This window comes from Pseudorca crassidens, chromosome 15 (assembly GCF_039906515.1).
Source record: "Pseudorca crassidens isolate mPseCra1 chromosome 15, mPseCra1.hap1, whole genome shotgun sequence".
Classification (NCBI taxonomy): Eukaryota; Metazoa; Chordata; class Mammalia; order Artiodactyla; family Delphinidae; genus Pseudorca; species Pseudorca crassidens.
In genome coordinates, this window is record NC_090310.1 from 30,950,134 (window position 1) to 30,974,329 (window position 24,196).

General features: G+C 42.3%; 1 protein-coding gene across 1 annotated transcript in view; it reads left to right on the forward strand.

Annotated features, from left to right (window-relative positions):
* The window catches only part of GRIN2A (glutamate ionotropic receptor NMDA type subunit 2A), a 372,838-nt gene that overhangs the window by 276,397 nt on the left and 72,245 nt on the right, over positions 1 to 24,196 (forward strand). The window contains exons 4-8 of the mRNA XM_067706655.1: positions 2,214 to 2,419; positions 7,337 to 7,505; positions 7,618 to 7,771; positions 12,399 to 12,524; positions 16,339 to 16,568. Coding sequence (XP_067562756.1) covers positions 2,214 to 2,419; positions 7,337 to 7,505; positions 7,618 to 7,771; positions 12,399 to 12,524; positions 16,339 to 16,568 — 885 coding nt within the window. The remainder of the gene's footprint in view (positions 1 to 2,213; positions 2,420 to 7,336; positions 7,506 to 7,617; positions 7,772 to 12,398; positions 12,525 to 16,338; positions 16,569 to 24,196) is intronic.

Genomic DNA, 24,196 nt, shown 5'->3' on the forward strand with positions numbered 1-24,196 from the left:
AGTTTACATAACCTCTCTGTGCTTCAGTTTGCTGAAGTGTGACGCTGGAATAATGATCCTTACCACGTGGAATTTGTAGGATTAAACTAAGTGGTAATATTGGCACATTTCCCGACTACACAGACATGCCCAAAAGTGACATTATTATAAGTATAACATCAAATGCTGTGGTGGAGATGCGAGCAAAGTTCTCTGTTACCAGGGAAGACAGGAATGCTTTTACAGATTAGGTGCTATTCGAGCTGTATCTTAAATGCCACCTACAGTAATAAAATAATAGCGGCTGCCACGATGTTACAGGTTAAGTTCTGTGCTCAATGCTTCAAGGACATGTTTGGCTCATTCAAATCTCACTACAGTTCTGAAAGCATATCCTGTTGCAATCCACATTTTACAGATAGAGAAAGCAAAACTCAGAGAGGTTAAGCAACTTTCCCAAGGCTACTCAGCTAATGGATGAAGCCAGGATTAGCACTTAGTTCTGTGTGACTCCAAAAGCCATTGTCTTACCCACTGAACTGCCCAGGCTCTTTTGAAGGCTATGTTTGAGTTTTCTAAGGGAGATGAAAAAGAAAGAGATGGGTATAACATGTTCCAAAAGGAAGAGCTTGGATATCTCTTTATCTATTTGCATGTTTATTATTATTGGCTTGGTCTTTGTCCAGCAGCTGACTGATGGTTCCAACAAGGCAGGAATCGTTCTGTTTTATCCCTCATTGTTCCCGGGCTGGTGTCAGCACACACATAGCTGGTGTTCAGTAAATCTGTGTTGAATGAATTAAGAATTTGATGGGCTCCACATTCTCTCCAGCCTATGTTACATCACAGCCTGAGGAGATGAACGTGTTTGCTTGACCAAATTACTCTACTGCCCTTCCTAACTTAAAAAGGAAGGTATCAGTGAAGCTGGACAGTTTTGTAATTGGCCACACGGCATGTTTCTCTACAAGCAGCAAACATTTTCCAGTCCAAATGATGATGTCATCTTCCAGAGCACTGATTGCCTTCTCTCCTGCCACCTATCACCTCTCCTGGTGTCCAGCGTGTCTGAGTTCTCTTTAAGGGCCTGAGATTCATTTCTGGTGACACATTACAGGAGGAGAGGTGAGTGGGTCATGTGAACACAGACAAGGCTGGACTTGGCACTTTGCTCTTCAGACGAGTTATTTTCCTTGAGGTTTGTGTTACAAATAAAGCGCTGCTCTGTGGTGTCGAGCAGTTGCACTTGGGAACGGGAGGAGGAAGCACAAAGTGCGGTGCTGGGGGCAGCTTTCTCCCAGTGTGTGTGCGAGAGTGCCAAGAAGCTGTCAAATAAAATTAAGGTTCAAAACATACAGCCTTCACTTTGATTTCACTAAGATGCCGACAGCTGCTCAGAGGGAACACAATCGATTCTGTTTTGACAGGTCTTGATGTACAGTAAGCAGTAAAAGTCTCCACTCTGTGCTGGATTAAGAAAAATTCACCTTAATTTCAACTTAAATAGAACCGTATCTGAGCTTGAAGGGAGGCTTCTCGTCTGCTCACCTGCTCTACCCCCTTGTTTCTCCTGCCAGTCCTCCCTCTTTTTTGCCCTTGGACTTCATCTTCCTCTCCCCTTTCCTCTTTCTTTTTCTTAGCACTTTTAAAATCTCTCTCCCTCTCACTGACTCTCTTCTATACTTAAGAGGGAGAGTTTGGAGTCCTTACTACGTGCTGAGCACTGCCCTATATGCTTTTCTCGAATTGCCTTATTTAATTCCCACGACATCCTTATAAAGTAGGTGGAATTGTGTCTATTTACAGATGAGAAAACAGATGTTCATAGTGATTAAAAGCCTGCCTGGGGTTGTACAGCTAGTAAGTGGCAGATCTGGGGATTCAAGCCTAGACCTCTGATTCTAAAAGTCCTTGCTCTTTTCATGACATTAGTGGGCCTGAGCTCTGGCAGGACATCACAATCACTTGGGGATCTCCAGCGGCATCAGTGCTTTGTCACCACCCCCGTATTTATTAGTCTGGGGAGAGTCCAGGGCATGGGAGCGGCCCAGTATTCTGCTTTCCCTTTGTCCTCATCTTTCTTAGCATATAAACAGAAGTGTACGTTGAGGTAGGTAGCAGAAAAGCCCTGAAGATGATGGGGTTCTTCTCCCATACCTCTTACGGGGGAGGACTCACCTTTCTGGAAGCCAGTGGTGCCGGAAAGCACAGGTGTGTCTTTCTCTTTATACCAGGTGGGCAAGTGGGAGAACCACACCCTGAGCCTGAGGCACGCCGTGTGGCCCAGGTACAAGTCCTTTTCGGACTGTGAGCCAGACGACAACCATCTGAGCATCGTTACACTGGAGGAGGCCCCCTTTGTCATCGTGGAAGACATAGACCCGCTGACTGAGACGTGTGTGAGGAACACTGTGCCATGTCGGAAGTTCATCAGAATCAAGTGAGTCCAGGGATGCTGTCGGTTGAATGTGCCCAATCCTTTACAATAGCCTGTATCACTGATAACAGTGGTATCTCTACAATAATAATAGAATGTAATATAAAATATACTCTATTATAATAGGTGGGTATAAAAATAGATTTTTTTAAAAGACCTGGAACTACACCAGGTGGTTTGCATTCATTTGATTCCAACAACGGCAATACGAGGTGCATGGTTTTGCCCATTTAAAACATGATAAAAACTGAGTTATGAGAAGATTAAGAAGCACGTTCAAAGCCACTTAGCTAGTAGATGGAAGAAGCAAGACTCAAGCACTTGTCCATCTGACTCCACCACCATATTCTTAACCAGTATGGTAAGTCAACCCTCCCCTTCAATATTTCCTAGAATAATTATTTCTTTTGTATTTTTCTGGTTGCTCCCTCCCCCAAACCATATCTACCACTTCCTTCCACCTCTCTTTTATTTCCCAGATCCAAACTTTTCAGAATTTTCAAAGCTTCTCTCCATTTTGGGGTCAACATCCACCTTACAAGTGACTTTCTGATGTGCTTAAGGTGGAGCTGATCTCCTGGGGATCTCCTAGGTCACCAGCAACAAACCAGCATTGCATCTAAGTCATTTCCTCTTTTATTACGATTGAAGAGGAACTGACATTTTTTATCAGATCCCCTGGTGAAGGGTTCTCCCTAATCTATAAACCCTTTGGAGATACATAAAGCTTCATGGCCAAGTCCAAGGCCCTGAATTTTGTCTTTGTAATGCAAACATAAACACAAATACCACCCTTGTGGAGGATTCACAAAAGGAAAAAGCCTACCGCTAGGTGGAAATCTTTTTTTTTTTTTTCTGAATATTTTCTGATTGCCTCCTTTCACCTGGACAATTTTTGCTTGCCCTTTAAGTCTTAAGCACTCCCTCCACAAGCTAGGTTAGTTCTCCCTACTTCCACAGTACCCTGGCTATGTCTCTATGTCTTAATCAGTTCAGGCTGCTATAACAAATTACCATGAGTGGGTGGCTTAAACAACAGACATTTATTCCTCACAGTTCTGGAGGCTGGGAAGTCCACGATCAAGGTGCTGGCAGATCTGGTGTCTGGTGGAGACCCTCTGGTTTGCAGATGGCTGTCTTCTCCTCACCTGGTAGAGAGCAGAGGGAGAGGAAGCAAGCTGTCCTGCTCCTTCTTATAAGGGCACTACTTCCGTTTAGGAGGGTTCCACCCTCGTGACCTAATTACCTCTCCAAATACCATCACATTGGGGATTAGGGTTTCAACATATGAATTTGAGGGGAACATAAACATTCAGTCCATAGCACTCTCTAGCTGTCTTTCTCACTTGTTTTTATGGCTTACAGTTTGTCTGTATTTCCCCCAGAGTATTATCGGCCTAAATATAGGGAATGTGGCTTATTAATATTTGTGTCTTCAGTGACAAGCATAGAATATGACACCCCAATGTTGATGAAACTTGAACGGAGGGTGAATGGATACTTTTCCTCCCACATTCCAAATTCCAGCCTAAGTTCTTATTATACAAGATGCAAATCGCCGTGGCTCAGTGCTTTGGATAAAGATAATTTTTTTTTTCCGGTACGCAGGCCTCTCACTGTTATGGCCTCTCCCGTTGCGGAGCACAGGCTCCGGACGCGCAGGCTCAGCGGCCATGGCTCACGGGCCCAGACGCTCCGCGGCATGTGGGATCTTCCCGGACCGGGGCACAAACCCGTGTCCCCTGCATTGGCAGGCGGACTCTCAACCACTGCGCCACCAGGGAAGCCCAAAGATAATTTTTTAAGAATATGATTGCTAAGTGTATTATGAAGGTGCATTTTGGTTTGGAGAAATTTTTTTATCAATAAGCAGCATTTTTGGAGTTGAAATTCTTATGGATTATTCAGTAAATAATCATCAGCTTTTTTTGGAGTCATCAGCCTCTTTGGGGTTGAAATTCTGAATAGATTAGTCAATAAATAAATACGCATGAAACATAGTTTCTGTGTTAGTCACAGTGCTGGGCATGGGGGATGCGTCAATGAACCGGGAAGGATCTTGCAGTCAAGGGGTGCACACGGTTAAAAAAACTGCTCAACTAATAAGGGAACAGGGCAGCTCCACATTAGGATAAACCCTGTGAAGGATCTGAATAAGGTGGTGTGATAAGGGAGTCACTTGAGGTATGTGGGGCTCCTGCAGCTCACACAGGTAAGATTTAAGGTGACATGTAAAGGAGGAGAAGGAGCCAAACATGTGAAGAACTAGGGAAGAGCCACCCAGCTAGAGGAGCAGGTGCAAAGGCCCTGAGGGAGGAAAGAGATTGGCGAGTTTGGGAAACAGAAGGAAGCCTAGTGCAGTACTTGGAAGTGATGAACTGGGGGAATGACAGAAGGGGTAATGTGGAAAAGTTGTCAAAGGAGGTTTTGACTTGGGTGGGTGTTCTTTGAGCAGAACTTGGTCAAATTAAGAAAGCAGAGTGGCTGGCACAAAGCAAAGAGTATAACCCCACTGGGGCACCTCTTTTATGATAACAATATCTTCTCTGATTCAACAGGGCCAATCAAGTAGGGCATCTTATGCTTCACACTCAGTCATTGGAGATTAAAGTCTTTAAAATCAGAAGACTTGGAGCCGAAAACAATAGATCACCAAGTGCTGAGTCACACTGGTCTGGAGGAAATGAACCTCCAAATAAGTTACTGTCTTTAAAAGAATTGACTTTTCAACTGAAGAATAGAAACAGATTAACAAGTTCAGATTCACAATTTGGGTTCCTGTGGGAGGGGGTGGCTTGCAATTTTCCTTTTCCCACTTGGTGACATGAGAATTGTACTGTGCTTCTAGGTGAAATTAAAGTCTTTGATTTACCTGAAAGCAATAGAAAATTACTAGGATCCAGTCATCCCAACATTAACACAGTTTAGATCAACTGCATTTCCTAAAGGTAACATCTTTGAGGCAGGCTGATTGGTTCCAAAAAGGATTCCTGTTGGACAACATGATTGTGTTTGTTTTCTTGGTGATATTCTTTCAGGGAAAACCCTTTGTCTCTCACTTCTGGCAAATGGTGGGGTCTTGAGGGCACACATCATTCTTCTAAAAAATCAGGTAGTAGGAAATGGGCTGAGAAATCAGACTTTTCTTCTTACCTGTTAGTTGAGTGTTAAGACGTGAAGAGAAAATTGAGGAAAACTTACCTGTTTTGATCTGTAAGGATAAATGGCTGTCCTGCCAGTTAATCCCCTAAACTGTCAAATCATTGGTGAAAAGAGAGGAAATATATTTTTAAGCACCTATGTGAGAGGTGCTTTAGATACCTTATTTAATATTTCCAACTCTCCTGAAAGGTAAGTATCAGCCTTCTCAATGCACGAATAAGTAAACTGAGGTCTGTGAATGAAGAGACCCGTCCGAGTTTCCATGCTTGTCAAGGGCAGACCCAGGATTTGAAAGCAGCTCTGTCTGACTCGCAAGGCACATCCACTGGCCACACTGGGAAATTATACAGCCAGAGAATTGATGACTTATTGGATCCCTTTCCCCATATTTGTTTTTATGAGTCTCCCTTTCTTTTGGGTGATGGTGGAGAGCAGAGAGATGACATGGGCACCATTTCTCAGATGTCTGGGTAGTCGTCATACCCCCTCCTCCACACACACACACACACACACACACACACACACACACACGCACGCACACAAGGTTTGTGTTAACAACCAACAAAAGTTCCCAATATGGTCTGTGTTTCCAGATGTGGAAACACAGACCAAATGATGTTAGATAAACATCATTTTAGTGCTTAGATAACAATTCAGTATGTAGATGTGTCAACAATGGAATATTGAGGCAGCACATAGCCTATGAAATACGTGACTCAGCATCTGACCATGGTACTAGTGGATGCCCCAGGGCAAGGTGGAACCAAGTGCGATGCCCAGAGAGGTCTTGATCTTCCTGTAGCAGTGGTTTAAATAGTTTTCGTTATCACTTGGGAAGACCCCTGTTTCCTTCCCTTTTAAAAGCACTTCTGGTTTTTCTGAGTGTCCTTTGAGTATGACTTTGTCAAGTAAATAAAGGAGAGTGGCTGACACAAAGCAACAAATGTAACCTTGGTAGATTATGATAGGTTTTACGACAGCAATGCCCTCTGTATTTTAATAGGGCTTTTTCCTGATCAAGGACATTGCTATTTAGTAGTGTCACCTCTTACACTGCCTCCACATAGGTAGGGAGGGAAAATGTTATGAATGAGCCTTCATTTGCAAGACGACTCGATCAAGAGACATTAAGTTCACAGACTCAGACACAGAGTAGACCCCAGGTCTCCTGATTCTTAGCTGATAATTCTTAGTTCTCCTCAGCAAGGAGAGTATCTTTCCTAAGTAAGTAAGGCATCCTTTCTTCTTCCCTTTGGTTGCCAACCTCTATTTTCAGTGAAAGGATAAAGCAAAACTCTCCTTGCTCTGAGAATTTCACATCTTCCTCTCCTCCATTTGCCAATAAGTTTTTATAATTCAGTTTAGATTAGATGACTAAACTCTGATCTAAAGAGGTTGTATGTGTTATAAGCTTTAAAAAAATAAGACTTAGTAACTCTCATCTGTATAATGGGGATCTGAATACTAACTAATTAAGAAAAATGTTGTGAAGATTAATCCAACAATTAGTATAAAGCATTTATCACAGTGCATAGCAAATAGTAATTACTCAAGAAATGTTACCTGTTGTCATGCTTATTGTCATAATTAAGAACACTTTCTACTGTTGCTGTCATAAACTCACTGAACATCCTTGTAGAAGCCGCTTCCTCATTTTGGGCCTCTATTTCCCATGTGAAAAATAGTAGAAGAGTGTAGATAATGACTGAACACATTTTCCAGTACTAATACTCTACCATCTTGGGATTTTCTCTACAGCAATTCAACCAATGAGGGCATGAATGTTAAAAAATGCTGCAAGGGGTTCTGCATCGATATCCTAAAGAAGCTTTCGAGAACAGTGAAGTTTACCTATGACCTTTACCTGGTGACTAATGGGAAGCATGGCAAGAAAGTTAACAATGTGTGGAATGGAATGATTGGTGAAGTAAGTTATCTTTTCATCCCAAGGGCCCTCATTCAGACTTAGGGCCCAAGGTCCTCAGGGATGGTGGGAAGGATAAGTAAAGGGATGGTTCTTTTTTTTGCCTTGTGTCCAGGTGGTTTATCAACGGGCAGTCATGGCAGTTGGCTCACTCACCATCAATGAGGAACGTTCTGAAGTGGTGGACTTCTCTGTGCCCTTTGTGGAGACGGGAATCAGTGTCATGGTTTCAAGAAGCAATGGCACTGTATCACCTTCTGCTTTTCTAGGTATGTGAACTTCACAGTCACTATTGCTTTCCTATGAGGAATTATAGGTATTTTGTCTTGTTTGCTCAAAAGACAGGACCAGATAGGACCTAGTTCAGTTCTAGGTAACCACGTCAGCATATTGAAAGCATGTTGCATTGAATTACGCAAATTTTCCCCCAGTTAACATCTTTCATTTATCTTTAACTTGGAAATAGCTGCTAAAAATACAATCATATATTCAGATACCGTCCTTGATAGTGCAGAATATAGATTAGTAGATATATTGCTTAGAGCCTTGAAAGCATGTAAAAAATAAACCTGTCTGTCCACAGTTAATTTAAATCAGCTCATAAACTTTTATTTAGCAGCCACATACCCATCCTCCATCCCTCACTAGAATGACAGTCATTTATTTACTGGATGTAAGAGTAAAAATAATGATGACTGTGCAATGATTTATACCAGTACTCTGATAAACAAAACAGAAGCAGTCTGAAGAGGATACACTGTTTTAAAATTAATGGAATCATATTTTAAATGTGCCTATCCTTTAAGCTGAATGGTTTATAAGAGAAGAAATTCTTCTTACTCTCCGTTTAACTGTTTCCTAGATTTATGTTTTTACACAAAAGGTTTTTATTTTTTAAAGCAAGGTAGTTCTGTTTTTTTTCTATCATCTGGTTTTCTTTAGCAGCTATGCATTAGGTAGCTTGGCTGGTGTAACTGAAACTGCATGGAATATAGCCAAGCATTTTTAATTTTTTCTTTAAAGGAAATCATTGTGTTGAGTGTTTTGTCATCATAAACAGTTTTTGATAGTGACTGTCTTGAAGATCATGGGATTCAGATTAACTTCCCCTTGGCATTCCCATGTCAGTGGGTTTGTCCCAAATTGGGACGGTTAAGACAAACATTGACCCCTAGAAGGAAACTGCAGGAGAGAGTGAAAACAGTTAGATTAGGGTCAACTGAATTTCTTACATTTTTCCAAAGACAAAAAAACTTTGTTTATTAGAGAACTAAAACTGCAGACTGGGGCCCATTTGTGGATGCCAGCTCCAAGCCCATAGCCTTACTCTTCCACTGTCTTCATTTATATGTGGTGTTAGCAGCCAGTGAAGCGTTCTAGCTTCATTCTCATGAGTGAAATGTTGACTAACAGGATTTTGGATACTGCCTTACTCACAGAGACATATGGATTTACTATTTTCATTTTCCATAATCCATTGAAGCTGTTGAAATCCTTACCACTCACTGGATTTGATTTTGCACTCGCTTCCATTTTTGTAACCTTTGTTGGAGTAATGTGGACCTTGACAAATACACACCTCACTGTGTTCCTTCTGTGCCTGTGTCTGATATGGATAACGATGCCCATATCTTAATAAGGGAGCCTCACTGGATCATGAAAAGTACTGCTTACTGATATTGACAACACAAGCAGAATGTTAATAATTATTGGATATACTCTCACTCACAGTCACTCGTAATCGTCTTTTTCCCCATTCCCTATTGGAACCTTTAACAGAGATCTTTGGTCCTAGAGGTTGGAGGAAGGGAGTTCGTGGAAGAAATGGAAAGAGAAAGTTGTCCACTTATCTTCTTAGTGAGCTAGAGAGAACTTTTCGTCCAGTTCAATCAAAGAGGAAAAATATTTCCATTGACTTGTCTCATAAATATGAGTCACTGATACTGAATCTGGCCTCAACCCAGTTTCCCTAGATTTTTATCTTATCTGTGTTAGTAGAACATTTCCATAAAAGTCAAGTATTTTTGCTAAATTTAGCTAAACCTCCTTTCCCCCTACTCTTCCTACTGTATCTTTAAGAATAAAATAAATTGTAGCCAGAGGAAGCTATTTTTAAAGCTGTTTTTACACAGAAGGCATAATACTTTTCCTAGTCACTAAATTACATCCCTATTCGATTGACTGTGCACCCCCTATTTACGGTCATTATCTGCAGGTTTTGAAAGTCATAATGAACCATGCTAAGCTACATTTTTCCATTCACTGGCTCAGTCATCTGGAAGAGCCAAATATTCAAAATCTGATTGCATTGCTCTTCATTATTTCCTATTCTCTCTCCTCTGCAAAATCCATTAACTCACATCGGAAACACTTGCAGGTAATGCCTCTGAGCTTTTGTATCAAAATGTAACCAGCGACTCTTCAAGGACAGAGATGATGTCTCTGGCAATATTCAGTTAATTCTTAAGACTTTCCAAGTAGGTTGGAGTCTTTGATCCAAAGAAATGCTGAGCTGGGGTCTCTTCTAGATTAAAGTTCCTTCACAGACAGATGTTGAATCTGTTGAATCTGTCCAGTAGAGGATGTAATCCAGAGCTATCTAAAAATACTTCTGGGTCACATCTTAGACACTACAGACAGTAGCTCATCATTGTTCTAATGACTTTCTTTGTTGTGGGGGGGGGGTGTGTGTGTGTGTGTGTGTGGTGTCTGGGAATAGCCATCCTTCATGGCACTCATAGGTACCTAACTTACTAAAACCAGAATACTACAGCAGAATCTCTCTGCCATCCTCACAAGTCAAGGGACAGATGTTGTCACTTCGAAGTGAGAAAACATCTGGGATCAGTTTCTTGATCGTTTCCATCTGATTTTCTGACCGGTTAGTGACTAGGACACATCAAGTGCCCAGTGAAGTCCACTGAAGGCTTACAGATTCTGACATGTGAGTACAAGAATTCAGTAAGGATTTACCCTAATATTTTTAATAATGTCATCATAACCTGCAGAGAAAAGGAGTTATCAGATTAATAAGTGTGCGTGTTTTAAACTAGAACGCCTTTTTCAGGACCCTGGACAGCACACCACCACCACCAATTCTGGCTTTAACCACGGAACCCAGCAGCTATTCCATTTAATTTATTATGTGTATGCAGTGTGCAAAGCACACACCAAATACTTTACATGTATATAATGCTCCTTTACTCATTACAGTGATCCTCCTCTGCTGAGACACACTATGCCATCAGCACATCCAACCTGGAGAATTACTTTAACATCTCTATTTTTGAATATTAAGTAATTTTTAATCTCCTAATTATTCATTTCTTTCTCCTGGATACACCTTACTACCAAACTGCTGCTTTCAGGGACACGATATTGTTTGCACTCAAGTTAAATTTAACTAAGATAAATTTCAGTTTTAGTCTCATTGGTTTCTTTGAGCTCATCTTGGCTTATTTAAGTCAAGTAAGTTGTCTTGGTACTTGTTGCTTCTTAAAGTATTTGCACTATCAAAACTGCATTACAAAGTATTCCTTCAGGTTTTAAAATTATCCAATATCATTAAAGCTTCGGACATATTAGTTTCTTATTATATATTAAGCTCATTACATTGGAATTTGTGATGAACTCTAGCTGTGTTAGGTAGTCACAGACTTTAATAAAAAGGTGGCCTGCTATCAGCCTAGTTCTTTATTATTATTAATAGCTTCATCAGAAAAAAAACATTTAAAAATAATAAATTGTGTACTATTCAAGAGGTATTATTGGGCTTCTTATATTTTATTCTTAGAAAATGTTTGCTCATGATGAAAAGGATTATAAGTTCATTGGTGTCCAAGGGCAGTTTCTTCCCAATGATGCAATCAGGTGGAGCTATGTTCATTTAAAAAATTTTAGTCTCTGTTGATTTTCTAGCAAATCTATGTCATACATGGATAAAATAGCTCCTTTCAGCTCACTTTCACGTCCTCAATCAGTTTGAATAAAAATGTTAATTTGTTTTACATAGTATCTCTTACCTTTCTAAAGTGATCTAAGATTTAGAACCTTGTGTCTTGGCCTGCCCTTCTGAGACACCCACATGAAAATGAGCTGATGAAAACTATTTTTAGGGGAAATAACCATCTATCCATCTACTACTTCCTTGCCTCTATCTTTAAACGATGCATTTTCATTGAATTCTCGTGTGAATGTAATATCCTCAAATGACTTGTCAATTGCGTTTAACCATTACCAACCTCGACAAGATTTTTAAATTGTAGAGATACCATCTGTCCGAAGCAGTAGGTGAAATGGAGAGAGTGGTAGTATTGGGGGCAGACTATGACATTCCAATATTCCTGTCAATCCCACGATTTTACGATCCTTTTCTACCAGGTTATAATTCTCCCTTTACTTCTAGAATTCCTGCACGTCCTCCCTCCAGCATGTCAAGATGAAAATGAAAATAAAAATAAAACTCATGCTGATTCGCAGGTGCCTTATGTTTGACTATTTGAATCTAGTCTTGTTTCTCTTTAGCTTTGGTCCCCTGGATGATTCTATAATTACAGAGGACCCTGTAGCCTCTTGGTTTGCATTTTAACTTTCTCCCTTGGTCTTATCATTATATTTTGTTTTTATTATCCTTGACCTGATTTGTAAAATGTCATATGCTTTTCTGTTTTTATCCTATGATGTGCATTCTTATAAAACACCTCAAATATTTTGTAGAATAGAGAATGATTTAAATGTATGAATAAACAATGACTAGCTTCTTTTGAATGATCAGATTCACATCAGAGCGGGTTTCTCAGTGAGTCTGCAAATGGCCCTCTAGGCTTCCTGCTAGCCCTGGTTGTGAGGAGGCGCTCACTGACCATGTTTCCATCCCTCCGGCCTGTTTACCTGCAGAACCATTCAGCGCCTCCGTCTGGGTGATGATGTTTGTGATGCTGCTCATTGTATCCGCCATAGCTGTTTTCGTATTTGAATACTTCAGTCCTGTTGGATACAACAGAAACTTAGCCAAAGGGAAAGGTGAGACTAGCTTCATAAGCATGATTCAAAGTCAATGCTATGTAATTTACTTTCAATGAAGAGTTCAGATTTAGAACACATTATCCTATATTGCCTTGCTGTACCATCGTATAAATCATGCTGGGTCATTGATATTACTTGCAGTGCCATACAAGTATGGGTTATTCCCTTCTACTGAAAAGAAGGATAAAACTTAAAAATGAGACATTTTAATCTTGCTATAATGTGGAGTCGGTAGTTAAGTGAAAAACTACTGATGTCTGCTGAGAAAGCATATTTGAAAAAGTTTTCTGGCAGTTGTCAAAATGTGCATCAAAACAAATGTTAAAACTACTAGTGAGTCTCAACGTCAGTCTATGCAAAGAAAATGGTTTTATAGAATCTAGGCTAAGAACCTTCTCCAAACTGCCAAATCTGCTCACATTCGTTTGATGATAAATATATAAATATATGATAAAATGGTGACTTTCCCCAAACAGTTACATTTTCCTCTTGACAGTGCCTGACCTTAGTGCATTGTACTTGATAAAGTGGCAATCAGTAAGTAGAAAATTGAATTGGGATGCATTCATTGGCCATAACTTTTTTTTTTTTTTTTTTTTTTTGCGGTATGCGGGCCTCTCACTGCTGTGGCCTCTCCCGTTGCGGAGCACAGGCTCCGGACGCGCAGGCTCAGCGGCCGTGGCTCATGGGCCCAGCCGCTCCGCGGCATGTGGGATCCTCCCGGACCGGGGCACGAACCCTCGTCCCCTGCATCAGCAGGCGGACTCTCAACCACTGTGCCACCAGGGAAGCCCGGCCCTAACTTTTTAAGAGGCTCCCACACGAACCATATACATAAACACATTACACAATTTTGAGTGAATTTTTCTCAACGCACAACACATTCTAAGTAGATGGTATCAGAAGGGTGCCAGGACGAAATCTCTTTCCTGAAAAATGACTTTAGATGATGGAAGACGGCAGATCTTCAAGGTACAGTTATTCAAAAACAAGGCACTTTAATTTGCCATATGTTCTTTTTGCTTGGAAGATTCAGTATTGGAAAGAGCCAGCAGGTCACAGGAATCTATTGGGAACTTAGTTTTACTGAAATCCTCCCGCTTCTTCTTAACCACTGTTACCACATAAACCACCTGCCGTCAACCAAATGTAGTTAAAATGCCACAAGTAATCACGTTGTGTTTAAGTGAGAGAGTTGCCAGCATTTCACTAAATGGGTAATGTAATTAACTAGTAAGAAGCTTTCCAACAGAGTGGGTCCTGAGGCAATGTTCTATGGGTGATCATACTGCAGGAGAGTAGATATTTACGTTTGCAAAATCAGAGCTTGTGTTGTTTGTGAATTCGTGCGTTTATTTGATGAATATTTCCGGAGTACCTGGTACCGGAGCAGGGGTTTAACGTGGTAAATGGGATGAAGATTTCCTCATCCTTGGGCCACAGCGAATTTAGTTGTGGAGACAACACGTAAACATATAAGTGAATAATCACAGATTGTAATAAATCTCAAGAAGAAGGGAGAAAAACCAAAGTGAAGTGACGGGATATGGGCGCTTCTTAAGTATGACGGTCAAGCAGGGAAGGGCTTTAGGAAGAGATGACGCTTGAGTTCAGACCTGAAAGATGAGAAGGATTCAGTCCTATGAAAAACTGAGGGAAAAGCATTCCATGCAGAGGGAACAGCAGATACAAAGGCCTTGGCATGGGCTCAATCTTGATATGCTCAAGAAACAGAAAAGTTATGAGTAAGTGAGGTAGACAGTGGTATAAGATGAAGTCAGAGGGATAGGCTGTTGACTGTGGTAAGCATTTCAGATTTTCTTCAAAATACAATGAAAGGGAAGAGGCAGAATACAAACCTGTACAGTGTGGAAAGGTCACTTTCTATCTATCTATCAAGACGATGAGAGGGGTGGCAGCAGTGGAAGGAGGGAGACCAGTTAGGAAGGTGATACAGTTTTCCAAGAGAAAGAACTGCAGTGCTTTGGACTTGGATGGAGAGAATGGAGATGGAAAGAAGTGGATACATTTGAAATGTATCGTGGAAGATAAAAAGCTATCCGAAGGCCACCACGTGCTGAAGCACACACTATTGTGCAGGAAGGAACCTAGCATGCAAACTCCTTCCATCACCTGGAGGCTTTTTGTTTTCTACTCATCCGCATGTAGAAACCCTCAGGAAATGACAGCTACTTATTTCCTTGCACAAAATAGCTTTCTGTTACATCTCATTGTCCTTTATGGGGAAAATTATATGACCCAGTAATAGTCTTCATGAATCAGGAATTCCCAAACGTCTTGGACAGCTCCCTGCAGCTGCCCATTTCTGATTCCCAAATAGCTATCACTTCTGATCAACACGCATCCCTAATAAAATTAAGTAGTTCATGAAGTTTACTGGATTGACTCTACTTTTTTACTAAGAATTCTCAGCCTCTTGGGAATAAGCCCAGAAGATCATAAAATTAGGCAAGGAAAAAGAGGAGAGCTTGAAACTGAGAATAATAGAATTAGTTGCCTTCTCTCTAATGTGTTGTATATGGATATTGTAAGTATTGCGATAGCCTGAATTTGGCCTCCCATGTGCGGAAAGCTTGCTTCCCAACTAGGCTCTCTGCCCAGAACTTCATAACTTCCATCAATCTGGATTCACTGCTGCCACTTTATTTATTGCCCACTCTGAGTGCATCGCCAACTGAAGTCTAAGTAGATCATTTTTTCATATCTTCATTTACTTAAATGACATAAAAACCTTCTGTTAAAGGAAGACCCTTTTTCCCATGAAATGAGGGCATAAATTGATTTTTTTCCCCTTGCACAAAAACAGACTTGAAAGCTCTAACATGTGTGTTTTACAGCCTGCATATTCCCCTGCCCAATAAATTTTGGCATATTGTTCTGCCTCTTTAGTTAAGTCTGTTGCAAGGAACACTTAAGAATCTTAAAAAAAAAAAAAAAAAAGAATCTTAAGAATACGCTGAGGAAGAAAAAGTGCTGTGATATCAGAGTTCATTTTCCATGACCCTGCAACCAAATGTCTTCCATCTGTGAAGTGTTAGAAGAATTAAGCTCTATTGTTCTGTTCCTTAATGTCTCCATTTGGAGAGTGTTTTAGTTGGGTTTAATTCCTACGTTGTGCATATCTTACATCTGAGTTTGAACAGGAGCCATGGCTAGGAACAATCAGATTAGAATATCAAGCACCAGTCCCTCTGAATTGCATGGTTCTTATACGAAAGCACATCTGACGAATACTGAAGCAGCCCCCATGCACATGTTTTTGTAAAGCTCTGCTTCCCCAAATGGAAATCAAATCCACATTTAAAACAGGTCATAACACTACTTCTAATTCAAACCCATGTTTTGCATAACCATTTTCTTCCTTCCTCCCTCCCTCCCTCCCTCCCTTCCTTCCTTCCTTCTTTTTTCCCTTTTTCTTTCTTTCTTTCTTTCTTTCTTTCTTTTTCTCTCTCTCCTTCCTTCTTTCTTTTTTCTCTCTTTCTTTCTTTCTTGTTCTTTCTTTCTTTCTTCCTCCCTCCTTCCCTCCCTCTCTCTCTCTTCCTTTCTTTCTTTCTTTGTCTTTTTAGAAATGTGGCAAAAAGCCAAATATATAGAAATGTGGGAAGAATGCTAATTTTTAAAGAAAAAAGGACTCTTTGTGTGTGTGGTTCTGGGGCAGTGATGGGACACGCTGTGATCTAAGTCCGTCTTCTGGCAGCCTTCAGTGTTGCTGGGGCCTCTGCATAGTATCAAACACTCACTAGTGTGCATTTCGAGGAGGCGCTGAGAATGTCCTTCCTGTCATTTGCAGCACCCCATGGGCCTTCTTTTACGATTGGAAAAGCTATATGGCTTCTTTGGGGCCTGGTGTTTAACAACTCCGTGCCTGTCCAGAATCCTAAAGGGACCACCAGCAAGATCATGGTGTCCGTGTGGGCCTTCTTTGCCGTCATATTCCTGGCCAGCTACACGGCTAATCTGGCTGCTTTCATGATCCAGGAGGAGTTTGTGGACCAAGTGACTGGCCTCAGTGACAAAAAGGTAAGGTCACTTTGCTTTCATCTCTGCCTGAGGGGTTGATCTTAAACGTTCTCCCCTCAGAGGAAGAAAATCAGACTCTCATCCAAACCCATCAACTCTAAAGCACAAAGCCAGAGGATTGTTTTTTCCTCTTAACTCAAATGGGCATATTTCTAAAAGTTCCAGGAACGGAAGCTTAAGCTTAGCTTCTAAGTCTTAAAGTGTCTAGATCTAACTTGGAAACGAAGTTTCCCCCGTGGTCGTTTCTCACACTTACATGACTGTGTTGATGCTTCCTGAGGTCTGTGACTCATGTTACAGCTTAGGCTAGAGCTCGTCTTGCCAAGGAGAGTGTGATGTTGAGGGAGATCCACTAGCCTTGGATCAGGAGAAACTTGGGGTGAAGTGAGATGCTCTCGGCTGTAGGTACCTCCTAGTTTTGTGACTTCGTTTGAGTCTCTTACGTGCTCCATGCCTTGGATTCTCTGACTTGAAAACAAAAGTCCTCTGTAAGCCCTACCCAGAGACAAAACTGACAGCTCCTTTTTACTATGTAGCCAATCAGCCCCATCACCAGCACTCCTGACTCACCTGAAATTTCTTCAAGGGACGCAAACAGAGCAGGGAGGTTTTTCATTTCCCACTGGTTCCTTTTACTCAGACTCACCTTCAATCCTCCCTCCTGGGGCTGTGCTTCCCACATCAGGGAGATGGGAGTGTTAACACCTGCGCTCTCCATTCTCCGCTGCCATGGAACGAAGTTTGCAGGGTGTGAGTAGCTATTCAGAAACCTACAGGGAGGAAGAGGTAAACTGGGTATATCCTCCTATTGAAATTTTAGTTTCAGGAAACAAACCCTGACTTGCTAAGCTCAGCAGTGTGGGGACTGCAGCACTGCAAAGATTTTCTGTCTTGTATGTGGGGATAATTTGTCTCTTTATAAAATCTCAGTATCATGTCTTATTGGCATGAGTCTACATATATCCTTTCAGCATTCATCAACAGACTGCTGAATAGAAAATCAGCCCATGAGAAGACTTAACAGCTTAGCCGTGACTTACACGTGGTTGAAAGAGGTACAGAGGGGCCTGTCATCAGAGAGAAGGTGAGGGATTGGAGTGAGTCACCATCACAAAAGCGCCACCAACCTTATGAGCAGTTGGCCTCTCTGATGGCTCCTCCTTGGAAATGCCACTTGAGTAAATGCCACTCTCTGCGTCATGGCGACAAAGCCCTGCATTATCTGGCCCATCCCCCCATGTCCCCTCCGTCTTGCTTGCTGAGGCCCTCTCTCCGTTCCTTAGGCACTCCAAGTGCATTTCCACCACAGTGCCCTGGCACTTGCCATGTCCTCTGCCTGGAATGTTCTTCCCCCTCTATTCTCATGGCCGACTTCTCCTTGATTTTCAGGTTTTAGGGAAACTATCACCCCTTGGGAGAGCCTTCCTGGTCACCATGGTGAACTTGGCAGCCTGAGCTTGTGCTCCCATGAAACTTAAATTCCAGTAGGAAGAAATAAACGACACACAAGTAAACGCAATGGAGAAGAAAATTCCAGGCAGGAATAAGTGCTGTAAAACTGATGAGATTAAAATTGACTTGGGGGAAGGGGATGTCAGGGTTATCTGACACTTAGTAGATGCTCAGTGCACACTTGTTGATTGAACGGGAAATGCACGGTGTGTTGGATGCTGCGGGCACCCTGCCTGGGGCCTCGGATCCCTTTCTCATTTCTGTGTGCCCAGCCTCGCCTTTGCTGACAAAGATTCGTACCAGGGACCTTCAGAGGATGATTACCTTGGGGCACTGAAATGGTAAATGCCTGGATATTTTTATGTCCCCCAAATCTTGCAGTTGCCTGTAACCAATGGCTAACCAGTGTGAGAGTACAAAAGCCCAGCTGTTCTGTTGCTTCTAGGCAAACTCGGAGGAGCAGTTTACTCTGCAGAGCTCCCTGCAGGATCAGGCCGAGGCTGAGACTTTGCTCGTAATCACACCCTTGGCTGGCTTCCTCACCTTCCCTAACCTTCTCCCCCCATGTCCTTCCTGGTTTCTCCTGGAGCCCTTCCCTAATACATCATGCTCACCCAATTCCTTGGCTCACCTAAAGCACATGGCATCTGGGAGGCAGCAGAGAAAGCCCTACACTCAGAGTCAGGAAAGTTGGGTTCCTTTTCCTCTCTGCTGCATACTAGTTGTGTGATGCCTTTATTGTTGGGTAACCTTGCTGAGCCTTCTAGTTCCTCTCTGAACATTTGGGAATCATCGTTGTGGTAAGGATGGAAGGAGGCTGCACATGTGAATGTGCCCGGTTGCCTGTAACTGTTATGCGATTCCATCACATCATGGGAGCAAACGTACAGTTCCTAGAATAAGTGACCAGAGATACATTGGAAGCAGTGGGAAACCAAGTTTTGGATGAGAAGATTCTTCAAGAAAGGAGTTGGCAGCGTATTTTGCTTTTTGTTGCTATTTTCAATAGCAAGGGGGAAAAATCCCTTGCTACCTAGTTTTGGGTCTAATAACATGACTGCTTGCGGGAAAACTAATTAGAAACACTAATAATTAGACTGACCTTCTCTGATTTGGAAACATCTAGTAACAGATACCATATCCTCATGAGGTACAGCTCAGTTTCCATGCTCAGAGTGTTAGCAGCAAGCAGATAGCTCTTTTAATTAAATGTTTGATACAATTAGATAAACAGCAAAATTCCTAGAGTAAATAAGCTAAATGCTCCCAGAAGATTAATGGCAAATATACCAGGAAAGTCTGCAAAATCAAAATCTATATTGAATCAATTTATTTGAATACTGTATACAAGTGTTCTTTCTTTCTTTCTTTCTTTTTATCATGAATACCTATGTAACAGCTCAGGTTTATAATACTTTTAAGCCATTTGCATACTTGCTGTGAAAGAAGCACCTTTGGAGCCCACGGTGTGCTCAGATGAGCTTGGGGTTAAATTATACGTAGGTGAATTCATGGGTAGATGCTCCCCTAGGAATTATTAAAGAAGTTGGAATGTTGGTGGCGACCCTTTCTAAAATGTTGGGTGTTACTGTGGTTGGTGAAATCCATCCCTGGGAGGCAGACTAATGTAGTGGAAAAAGCAACACCATAGGGGTCAAATGGATCTGGATTCAAATCCTGACCTTGCCATATAGTAGTTGTATGGCCTTCAGTGTGTCAGTATCCCCACAGCTTAATTTCCTGATAGAGGGGGTTTAATACCATTCTGGCAAGGTTGATACGAGGATTAGGAATAATCCTCACACTGTGCCTGGCACATGGTAGATAATCCTATTATAAATGGTATTTCTTCCCTCAAGCCTCCTCCCACCCCCTCCACTACCTCTCCCCTCTCCTCTTCATCTCCCTCGGCTCCCTCCTCATGACCATCACTATTGCCTAATTCGAAGCATTCCTCACTTCTGGGCTCTGAAATATTATTGCACTGAGTTGGCCTTTTGTGACAGCAATAGAGGAAATTCAGGGCATGTACCTTGTGGATGAGCCCATAAATGTGTTCTCGGGGAGTTGTGCTGGGTGAGCCTTGTCCACCATTCTTATTGGTTGAATGGAGGCCTCTGAGCCTCTCCTTCCTCTTAAGGACCACAGCAGTTTGATGCTACATCCAGAAGCATGTGGAGCTCACCAGTGGGAGAAGACCTTACTAGAAACAGGGGCTCTAGTACCAGACATTCCTTACTTATGTCCACAGAAGATACATATTTTTAATAATTGTGTATTTTTTGGTTCATAAGAGGAATAAAGAAATGTCCTGATTAATTGCCGCATTTTTCCTAGAAGTTTTACTTCCCAGACCTGTATCTCTACTCCGTCCATCATAATGCACTTGCTATGACTTATTCGCTGGAATGACTCTCAGACCTGTCCACATACCAAATGGAACAGAAGTGTAGGATACAATCCTCTGATCTTCTGTTCTCTACATTGGAGGGAAACTGGATCCTTTATTTGACTAAAGTCATGCTGGGTAACAACGGGTGATGAGGTGATGTTTATCAAGCATTAGGGGATGCCATTAAACACTCTAATTGCAAAAGCAGTCTTCAGTTTACAGATGGAGAAACAGAGGCTCAGAGGGTTTAAGCAAATGTCTCAGTTCCAAAGTAGCAGATGAAAAGCCCAAGGCCAGGTGCAGCCAGCTAATATGAACCATGAGGGCGACCTTGAGAGAGAAGCTGTGAGGAGTTCTGCTGACACTGGGCTTCATGATTATGTTGCCCTGTGGTCTTGTTGATGGGGGAGACCTCTGCACCATCCCTTCCTGCACTGGAGCCCACATTCGTTTCTTCCTGCTTGCACATGGAACTCTGGGAGAATGTTGCATCAGAAATCATTCCCCTAAGACACACAGAGTGTGCCCTCCACGCTAGGCCCTGGGATTCCGGCGATGAGTCATCCTTGCCCCTAACTGTTTTTCACACTGTAGGTCATGACTCTTTAGGGAGTCATGAAATTAATTTAAGAGTTGTGACCATTAAAATAGTAGATCACCATGGATTACATCAGAATACATCCTAAGTAGAAAGTGTGTCTTTACAGGGTGGAGATGGAAGATGTATTGTGAGTCATGCTTTTAAAAGTCTGACAGCCTTTAGTGGAGCGGGAAAGGTTCCTAGGTCTGGGTGCCAGGCTGAATTTAGTGTGGGTGAGGGTACAATCAAGGCCAGAGAGGTGTGGAAATTCATCACCGAGGCCGAATGTCTGTCTCTATCGCTGTGCAAACCAAACGCAGGGAAGGAAGGGAATCTAAAAGAGCTGCGTGTCTCCTCTGCTACAGATGGTGAGTGAAGGGGAAGGCAGTTAGGCAAATAGGCCATCAGATGTCTCGGGAGGTTGGGAGCGGCTGCTACAATGACTAGATTCATGAGCAGAGCTGCTGCCTCTGTGCCCTGAGCAGACAGCTGCTGTGCAAACAGGACTGGGCTGGTGCCTCCCCCTTTTAGGTGGTGAGTTGAGGCACTGCTTGCCTGAGTGAGTGCAAAGAGCATTTTCTGTTCACAAACACACACTTGTACATACACACACGCTCCCAACACAAGGTGCCCAGCAGGAGGATCTCACTGGGACAATGCATGGCCACTTCCCCCAAATCCAGTTATGGCTGCTTATTAGGCGGCAGCGTGCCTAATTTAAGGGGAGCAATCTTCAACTGGAAAGTTTAATTAACAGTGAAAAGAAGTGTGTGTCTAGAAAGAAGAATAGTGTTTCTGATTAGCCTGACTCTTGGGTAAACTTGGACACTTCCTCCGGCACTTCTCAGTTCCGTGGAAGACATGCTGATGTGGAAATCTGAGAGACCTCTGGATCCCAGCCCTGGTTCTGCCAGAGATTTGCTGGTTGTCCTTCCCTCTCTGGGTCTCAAGGTCCTCACCTCTAAAAGAGGAGAGGTCACTAGTAATGGTCTCGGAGGAATGATAGAGTTCAGACCTTAGGTTTGAAATCTGGGCTGCTGTTTACAAGGAGCGTAATCTTAAGTAGGTCATAGAACCTCTCTGAGCCTCAGTTTCTTCATCTGTAAAATGGAGCCTCAAAGATTAGCTACCAGGCAGGGTTGTTGTATTAAATGAGGCAGTGTTTGTAAAGTTTTCAGCACAGTGCTGGCCCCCAGCAAATCCTCAAAACATGTTAGTCACTATAATCATCACTTTCTAGTTCCAGAATTCCATATTTCATAGAAAAATGAGGCCCAGGTTACTTTTTTTGCCCACGATGATGGCAGAAATGACGAGTAAGAGTAGTTTTATTTTTGAGTGCTTACTCTGTTGCAGGCACTATTCTAATTACTTGACAAAAGTTGTAGTTTTAGGTCTTCCCATTGACCCCACAAGGGAAGTACTCATGTGTTTCCCACTCTGCAGATGGAAAATAAGTGGAGGCAGCAGGAAGTAAGGTGGCTTCTCTAAGGCCCCACGGTCTGTAAGGAATAGAACCTGACGTTGGAACCTGTGAGGCTGAGCTCACACTTGTAACCATTGCCTTGTGCTGCCTCTAGATTTTAACTGTATTTCTGGGACTTAGACCTAGTTCTCTGGACTCCCAATCTGGTTAGGTTGCCCCAAACACTGAAGGTGTGAACATATGGAGAGCAAAGAAACTTTTCTCTACCCTTCTAGATAGTTCTGCCTGGTCTAAGAATTAAATTGACATGAGGCAGATTAACAGGAGAAAATCTAACTTAATTTCATACATACGGGAACCCCACATATATGAGAGGTTCAGAGACAGAAAGGTAAAATGAGGTAGATGTGCCATCCTGAGCTAAGGAATAGGCTAGGGGCCTGGGGCTCCAGAGGGGAGGAGGGCAATTCACAGGATGATGAGAAGAGCAGACGTTCAGTAATTAAATGTTTGCCTGTCACAGGTCATAAAATGTTATTTCTGGTAATAACTCTTATTATGGGCAAGGCCCCCAATTTAAATTCTTTAACAGAGCAGGGAAAGTTCCTCTTGAGCCCACAGGGTCTCAATTGCCTTCAGCTAAAAATAAATCATGTGCCAAAGTGGCACATCTGGGGGGAGGGATAAATTAGGAGTTTGGGATTAGCAGATACAAACTACTATATATAAAATAGATAAACAACAAGTCCTATTGTATAGCACAGGGGATTATATTCAATATCTTCTAATAAACTATAATGGAAAAGAATATAAAAAAGAATATATATATTCTTATATATATATATCCATATATATATATATGAATCACTTTGCTGTATACCAGAAACTAACACAACCTTGTAAATCAACTATACTCCAATAAAAATTTTTTTAAAAAAGAATAGAAAAATTCGGGCTTCCCTGGTGGCGCAGTGGTTGGGAGTCCTCCTGCCGACGGACGGGACACGGGTTCGGGCCCCAGTCCGGGAAGATCCCGCATGCCGCGGAGCGGCTGGGCCTGTGAGCCGTGGCCGCTGAGCCTGCGTGTCTGGAACCTGTGCTCCGCGGCGCGGGTTGGGGGGTGGGGGGGGCCATGAGGGGGGCACACAGCGGTGAGAGGACCACGTACCACAAAAAAAAAAAAAAAAAGAACGGGCCCAGCCGCTTCGCGGCATGTGGGATCTTCCCAGACCGGGGCACAAACCCGTGTCCCCTGCATCGGCAGGCGGACTCTCAACCACTGCGCCACCAGGGAAGCCCCTTCACTGGTGAAGTTTACCAAACAGTTTTAAAGGAGAATTAACACCAATCCTTCTCAAACTCTTTAGAAAAATAGAGGAGGAACACTACCTAACTCATTCTCTGAGGCCAGAATTTCCTTGATACCAAACTAGACAAAGGAATCACAAGAAAAAAAATGATAGACCAGTATCTTTTTAAAATATTGATGCAAAAATCCTCACCAAAATACCAGCGAACTAAATCAAGCAGCAGCATATAAAAAGAAAAATATGCCATGACCAAGTGAGATTTATCCCAAGAATGCATGGGTGATGAAACGTATGAAAATAAGTCAGTGCAGTACACAACGTTCATAGAATGAAAAAGCAACCACATGATCCAAGTGGCACATCCTGGGGAGGCCTGTTCTGACCCCCTTCACAGACAACATCAGCCAATCAGGGAAACCCAGTAGAGCATGGACAGTGAGCCTTTATGGAGGCTCAAGAGGCCATACC